Below are 7825 nucleotides of genomic sequence, written 5' to 3'. Positions count from 1 at the left end.
GGTGGAGGGGGTGGGGGGGTAGAGGGTTCTAGACAGTCATTATTTAAGCAGAATTAAAAAATCACTTTATTGTTTTAACAACCATTAAACCCATTACATGTATAACCTGAGTAAGGAGTAGAAAGAACAAAGTTCAAGGTGGTTCCCCAACTTCCCTGGAGATCAGGGACCCAGGGCGCCCCCATTCTCGCTCCGCAGTTAGTCCAAACTCTAACCCATGGCCAGATCTTGTTGGAGGGTGGCCAGCGAGGAGGGACTTGTCCATCAAGATTTTTCCCACCCGCCTTATTTGCCACCAAACGCCTCTTGGCTGCTTCTGGAAATTAAAACTATGGTCCAAGGTCAACGTCGTGTCCCGACAGAGAAGAACCCAGCGAACGTGCCACACTTTTCAAGGGAGGTCCCCAAATAAGTTCTTGAAATGCTCTGAGCAGCCGAATAGATGTCCATCCTCCCAAGAGGACTCTCTGAAGGGGCGCGTGCTGATTTGGATGTGTTCCTGTCCCGGCAATCCACTCGCACCTGACACAGTCCTTGGCAGGAATCCACACGCCCGCGTACCCGCTGCCCCTGCTCGGGGACCCGAACTTGCCACGAGCGCCAGGAGGACCCGCGAGATGTCACGAGTGAGGCAGATGAAAGGAAAATTAAGCTCCTCCAGCTGGGCAGCCCCGTTTGATGTCAGCAACTGAGGGACATATAGTTTCCATGCCATGAATTCTAACGTGTGAGGAGTTTTCTGGGTGGGCTGCTGGAGGCAGCTCAGCCGGGAGCAGGAGCGTCGGGAGGGGCCGCGGGGACGCCTGCGTCACGCAGGGCTGCGCCGTGGACGTGGGAGGGGCCGCGGGACGCCTGCATCACGGAGGTTTGTGGGGTGGATGTCGGAGGGGCCGTGGGGATGCCTGCATCACAGAGGCTTGTGGGGTGGATGTGGGAGGGGCCCCGGGGACGCCTGCGTCACGGAGGGCTGTGGGGTGGTCACCCTGTCAGCTCCTCGGGGCCTGCGCTGGGAGCCTTCCCTCGTTATCTGCCCCTCGACCCCCGAATGCTCCTGGACGTGGGAACTGTCAGGTCCAGTGCACGTCCTCTCGGGCTTCCTGTGTCCACAGACCAGGGAGACTCGTGGGCAAACACGCAGGGGCTACTGGGGGTTTCCCCGGGAAGAAGCCATAATCTACTGAGTCATTCGGTCATTTGCTGTTAATCAAGCATTCCTTGGGGCCCTACTATATGTCAGCAGCTTGCTAGGGATGCCCGACCAGGAATTCCCATTCTGGCTGGCTTGAGTGCCCCCCGGAGGGCGCTGGGGTTCTGAGGAGGGAAGTGGGGTCGCCTAAGCTGCACAGAGTAGTTGATGTGCAAGCAGGTGCTGTGACCCGAGGTGGCTTGTGATGGGGGCACAGAGCTTGGAATCGGTTTTTAGGAAACACAAAGAAACACTGGCTGGAGAGAAGAGAAGGGGAGAGGCCACAGGTGGCATCTCGGTGAGGACTTGTGAGGACACAAAGCAGCCGCCGCTTGGGGGAAAAGCCGGGCCCCTCGCATCCGAGTTTGCCTGGAGGGCAGGCTCTTGCGGGGAGCATCGGAGGAAAGCTGGAGACATGGGTGGGATCCGAACTTATTTCTTTGCGTTGTCCACCTCAGCCATCGGTGCTTAGAGGTGAGATGATCAGTGTCCAGGGATGAAGGGGGGAGCAGAGAACTTCCCGTTCCCAGGACGGGATTTTGAATGAAGCAGTGGGAGCTGCCTATGACCTTCAGATGTGGGAGGACAACGGCGCATCTGACCTGGAAGGGGCGGGGGGGACACGGGCTGGGCTGAGCGGGATGCAGAGGGTCAGACGGCAGGGACCGGTGGCCGGCCTGACTGGTATGTCCCTGTGACCTGATGCAGGTGACTGCTGGCTGCTGGCCGCCCTTGCCTCCCTGACCCTGAACGAAGAGCTGCTCCGCCGTGTGGTCCCCGGGGGCCAGGATTTCCAGCAGAACTACGCAGGGATCTTTCATTTTCAGGTATTGTGCTCATGGTGCTGGACACCACGGGTGACCCTGTAGCCACGTGGGGGTCGGGATGCTGTCGAAAATCTGTGTGTCGCTTTGGACTCCCACAAATCTTCAGCCCTGATGGCCAGCTGTTGGTCCGAAGCCTTCTTGAGAACATAAACAGTTGACTCACACGTCTTGTATGTTACGTGTGTTATATACTGTGTTCTTAGCATAAAGTAAGTCAGGGAAAAGATAATGTCATTGAGAAATCGTAGGTAAGAGGACGTACATGTTTCAGGAATGTGTTCTATTTGTTAGTTGGCCCTCTCTGACCCTGTCGTTTGGGGTATGTCCTGTACCCTTGGGTGTCACCCTACATCCCCAAACTAGAAACCCAGCAGCCCATGTCCAGTGGTCTGGATGCTCCCCTGGTCTGAGAACAACTGCTCCAATGCACCCTGCCCTCCCTGGCCCTGCATCCTCAACAAGGAGGGCCCCTTTGGGGTGAGGTCCTGAGGCGTGAGACGCAGTCACTGCCGGCGCCATGTGGTCACGTTTGCTTATCACTCACCGGCTGGATGCCACGTGTCCTGCGTTCTCTGGCCTCTCCTGTGAGCATGGACGGAGGGTGCAGAGCCTGCTCTTGGAGGGGCTCGGAGCTCGTCCCTTGGCACAGGGTGCTGCCTGAGGGGCCTCTGCCCTGTGTCCCCTGTCCCACAGTTCTGGCAGTACGGTGAGTGGGTGGAAGTGGTTGTGGATGACAGGCTGCCCACCAAGGACGGGGAGCTGCTCTTTCTGCACTCGGAGACGGGCAGCGAGTTCTGGGGAGCGCTGCTGGAGAAGGCCTATGCCAAGTGAGTACATGGTTCGGAGCTGGGAGATCCCCGTGTCCCCGGAGGACCACACCTGCCCCGCCCTGAACTCGGGCTGCCACGCCGAGTCCTCCCCAGCACCCGGATGCTGGGGCCAGGAGCTTACGGCTCAGCTTTGCCCCCATGAAGGTGTGGATTGGGGGGCAAGCCCTGCAGATCCTTGGTGCCTCCATGTTCTTCTCCTTCAAACCCCAAGGTCAGTTCCTAGGTCAAGGTGAATTTATCAAAGAATGTTGAAGAGGAAGGAACAGGTACACTTCAGTGCCGATGCCCTGCCCAGTGCACTCCCCTTTTCCCGCGGGCCTTCCATGTGGGAAGACTTCTTTGTGGGTTCTCCTGATGCGTGTCCTGCAACCCCATTCTTTTCCAGCCCTCTTCCCAGAGCAAGCCCCCGGGGCACTCTCCCCTCAACCTGCCTCGGCCCCCAACCCCCCAGGGACCCAGGAAGACAGGGTCCACACTGGGAAGGCTGCACTTCACTCCTTAAAGGGCTGGAGAGAGGGGTGGCTTGGTGGGAGGTAGCCTGAGATTGGTTCCTGCAAACTGTGGCTGGAGTTCCCCGCTGGCCTGATATAAAATTGGCAAAGGGCCCTTTCTTACCTTCCGGTCTGCTCTGTGTCCTAGCGCCAGCCCATGTGGGCCCCTCACTTGTGGGTGATGAGACTTTTCTTTCTTTCCCTACAGGCTCAACGGTTCCTATGAGGCTCTCACTGGACGGTCTACGGTGGAGGGGTTTGAGGATCTCACGGGTGGCATCTCTGAGTTTTATGACCTGAAGAAGCCCCCGGCCTGCCTATTTCAGATCATCCGTAAGGCCCTCCGTGCGGGGTCTCTGCTGGCTTGCTCCATTGATGTGAGTCTCTCTGCTCCCCTCTGCATGGCGGGGAAGGGGCCAGAGCAGCATCTGCGGCTGAATGGGCAAGTCTGGGGATGCCAGAGAGAGGGTCTGTGGAAGAGGAAGGGGGAGACACTGGAGAAGCGGACTGGCCCAGAGCTGTTGTCCTGGATAATTGGTCTTCTTCAGGCGGCATGGGGTCACTCGGGGAGAGGAGGTGAGCCCCCAGTTTCTGGTGGCATTTGACGCCTGTAAGCTGTGGTCTGCCCCTGGAACCACACAGTGCCGGCCTGGAGCTGCAGGCCTGCTCAGAAGGTCCGAGGTCACTGTTGCACCTGCATCCCAGTGCTGCATAGAGGCCCCCAGCCCCGACGGGTCAGTGTCAGGGTCAGGGTCAGCTGCTATCCGTGGACTTCATTCCCAATCAGGCCTCCAGTGCAGCCGAAGTGGGAGCAGAGGCTACCACCTGCCAGAAGCTGGTGAAGAGCCATGCCTACTCCGTCACTGGAGTCCAAGAGGTAAAAGCTGGCCGGGGAGGTGAGAGTAGCTGGCAGTGATGCTGCACGTGTCCGGTCGCCACGGAGAACCTCCCCCCGCTGAGGTCCCTCCCTGGCTGCCCCGGATGCTACCCCCACGTGGGTCGCTCTTGCTCATGGGCCCTTCGGACTCTTCCCCACTGGGAGATGGATCACGTGGCCTGTCTGAGCGACAGCTCTGTGGGCTCCTGCGACATGCAGGCCCCCCTCTGAGATGTGGCCGGGGGCGGGGAGGATGGTTTTGGGAAAGTTGTAGAGATTGTCCATTAGATTCTATATGTATTCTAAAAAGTGTGTGTGCACAGGCGAAGTGGTGGAAACCCATAGGATCCCAAAGGGAATAAAGGCAGTGGTGTCGGCTCCCTCAGGATGGGGCACAATGGCGGGAAGGAGCGGCGCTGTGCCTTCCTCTCCCAGCCAAGCAGGAAGCATGGGCTGCAGTTTTTACTGTGTCGATGTACTCTCTTCTGCCCACTTGGAGAAAGTGTTTACAGTGGCTCACAGTGAAGGATGCAGACACAATCAAACCACAAAGCTGAACTACACCAGACAATCCAGGCGAAAGACATGGCTGCCGTTGAAAAATGAGCTTTGCTCTGGGTCACCCAATGGTCAAGGCAAAAAGGGAAATGTGATGGGATCTCAGTTTTTGTTGCGTATTAAAATGGCACAGGTGCTTGTGTTTTGCAAACACGCTCTTTAGTAAAGTCAGTCCCCGAGGAGAGGCTGAGCATGTGTGTAAGCACGGGCCAGGGCATGACGGAGGACGCCAAGGGGAGTAGGACACCCAAGACCTAATATTCATCGTGTCTCTGAGTGTGTATGTGTATGTGTGCACGCAAAATGTGAGCATGGGAGCTCTAGTGAGTGTTGAGCAAGTGGCCGGGGAAGGCAGTAAGTATGGGCTTCCAAGTGTGGGCTTTGCAGACATACCCTCCCTCCACCACGTCCTGACCTTGGGGGAGTACGGCCTCTGAGTCTAGGATTTCTGAGCTGTGAAAGAAAGATTGCTACAGCACCAGCTCCTAGGATAGCCGGGGGGTTTCAGAGCAGTGATGGTGCATTCCAAACGCTTAGCGCCAGGCCTTGTCCAGAGCACGAGCTCGCTGAATGCTGAACCCTGTGCTCTGCGCGTTTACTGTCATTCGGTCTCACGGATTAAGAGACCCGTCAGTCTTAACTACGAAATCGAGATGCAAGTAGAAGCCGACACAAACTTGTGTGTGAGCCAGACACACGGTTTATTCAACTAAACTGTGAAGAATAGAGCAGTTGACCACATCCGGAAAACATGAGTTAAAATAAGGGTGTGGTTGGGGAGATTTGGAAAGTGCGAGTCCTCTGGGGGCAGTCGCGGGCGGGGGGCGCAGCGGAGCCCAGCGGCTCAGGGGCTTCCACGTGTGGACCTTGCAGGTGGATTTCCAGGGCCGTCCTGAGAAGCTGATCAGACTCCGGAACCCGTGGGGCGAAGTGGAGTGGACGGGAGCCTGGAGTGACGAGTAGGTTCTTCCTCCCCGTCCTTGCATCCCCCTGCAGAAAGGCGTCACACAAAACACAGTCCTCTCGAGACCCATGGCCGCGTGAGCATGGCCGTGCTTTCTGAGCACAGCAGTCTGTTCAGGAGGGGGAACTGCGTGGCTCCCGCTGAGGAAAAAAGGCAAAGCGTGCACCACGCAGCTGGAGGCTTGGCTTGCGGTCTCTGTTGGGCGTTTGCAGGTTCGGCAGCTCCGTCTCTGGAAGGTTTGCCTGTTTCCCACCTGCCACGCCGTGGTGATCCCAAGCGGAGGCCGGACCCGCATGATCGGACGCCTCCCACTGCACAAGCCATGGTCTCTCTGACCAACACCAAGCCCCTCAGCGCCCAGCTTAGGAAGCGGGATCTGACCCCAGGGGCCAGCTGACAACGCGGGCCGCGGTGGGCGCTCTTGCTCATGCTGGGCAGCTTGCTCTTTCCTGACAAGGTCATGAAGGGCCAGACAGGCTCCTTTCGAGGAGCAGGCCTCCCGCCACGGAGGACGCACCACTGGAAATGGGAATAAACCCGCCTTAATAGGTCCTTAACCTCACGGGAGCCTCTCTGTGTTGCCTGTACTCCACGAGGGCCGGAGGGCTCTGGGAGGGGGCTTTATCACGTGTGACCACACTGCCCGTCACCACGCATACCTGCATACTTCCCTTCAGGTGTGCGCCACGGACAGACGTGGGTCCCTAGAGCCATGGATGCTGATTCCGCTGCCCGAGTTTGAGCAAAACCCAAAACCTCCGCTCTGCCAGCTGCCCAGAAAGGGTGTCCTGGCCGAATGAAATTGACACTGAGTTTTGGCCATTTCAGCCGACAGCTGTTTAGCAAGCTGCCCAGAGGGTTCTGTGACCCCATCTCCTTTCGCCTGTCTCTGAGAGGCTGGGGCAGGTGCGAGGGGGAGATGGTGGCAGGCGAGGGCCAGGCTGTGCTCCAGAAGCTGGAGACACAGCCCGGGCCATTTCTATAGCAGCCGGTGGGGCAGGGGGACACTGCATGTCTGAGCCACACCCCTAAGTCAGCCCAATGTCCAGTTAAATTATGCATTTCAATTTTTTTTTAGCTCCAAAAACCAACTGGGAGATTTGGGTCAGATGCAGAATTTTCCAGCTTGTCCCTACTCTTCGTTTACAACAAGCACATTTTGAGATTTGGGTCTGATGGATGAACGTTTCCATGAGTTGAAGGGGTCCTGGGTGCCCTCCTGTGTGACCCCTCGGGTCCCTCGCAGCCGGGCTTTCAGTCAGGGAGGGGAGGGGCTAGCAGGTTGCTGAAGGTATCCAGGGAAGGGACTTGATACTGCTTGGTTCCTCGACGCTGCCCATGTATTTCAGGAGACCTAGCTTGGTAAAGGTCAGGTGGCCGGAGACGGCATTTGAATGCAATGTTTGGGAATTGCCATGGCAAAGCCACAGCACGCGGCCTCACGGGTGTCATGACTTCAGGGAAATTGCCGCCCAGTCGGGCCTGATGGCCTTTGCTGGCGGCTTGGGAAGTGGGTGGTGTCTGTGCCCAGAGAGGGTCCAGCTCTCCCAAGACCCTCATCTGACGGATGATCTGGAATGACAGCCTGCCTGTGGATGCGGGGGTGCATGCCCACTGAGCCCTCTCATGCCTCCTCTCTCGGACCCTCGGTCCTGTCGTTGGGGCCTGGGAGTCTCACCCAGAAATGGAAGGCTTCCTGGGAGTTAAATTAGGGCAACGTCCCAGCTACATGACTGGGGTCCATGTTGTCGGTCTGCGTCCCTCCTGGGGTGTGTGCCCCTCATCTGTCTCCCCCCGCGGCTGCCCTCCATGTTGGCCCTTGGGGCTGTCTAGCTGGAGGACACAGCGTGCGCTGAGCACACCTTTCACGAGTGATCATCTCTGCTTCACTGTTTAAAGATTGTAATTTTACGATTTCCCCCAGGGCCCCAGAGTGGAATGACATAGACCCCAGGCAGAAGACGGAGCTGGACACGAAAGCGGAAGACGGCGAGTTCTGGTGAGCATGGCGTCCCTTCTTCTCCCCCTTTACCCTCGTGCGGTCTGACCTTGGGGGCCAGCATGTGTCCGCATTCCCTCCTCCACCCCCCCC

General features: G+C 57.9%; 1 protein-coding gene across 1 annotated transcript in view; it reads left to right on the top strand.

Moving 5' to 3' along the window:
* The window catches only part of LOC100477656 (calpain-8), a 35524-nt gene that overhangs the window by 13806 nt on the left and 13893 nt on the right, over positions 1-7825 (top strand). Inside the window, 6 exon segments of the mRNA XM_034667628.1 lie at positions 1895-2013; positions 2707-2840; positions 3543-3711; positions 4122-4211; positions 5643-5728; positions 7658-7769. Coding sequence (XP_034523519.1) covers positions 1895-2013; positions 2707-2840; positions 3543-3711; positions 4122-4211; positions 5643-5728; positions 7658-7769 — 710 coding nt within the window.

The sequence above is a fragment of the Ailuropoda melanoleuca genome, chromosome 8 (assembly GCF_002007445.2).
Source record: "Ailuropoda melanoleuca isolate Jingjing chromosome 8, ASM200744v2, whole genome shotgun sequence".
Lineage (NCBI taxonomy): Eukaryota > Metazoa > Chordata > Mammalia > Carnivora > Ursidae > Ailuropoda > Ailuropoda melanoleuca.
Note: the sequence above shows the minus strand (reverse complement) of the source record. Positions and strands in the feature narration are given on the sequence as shown.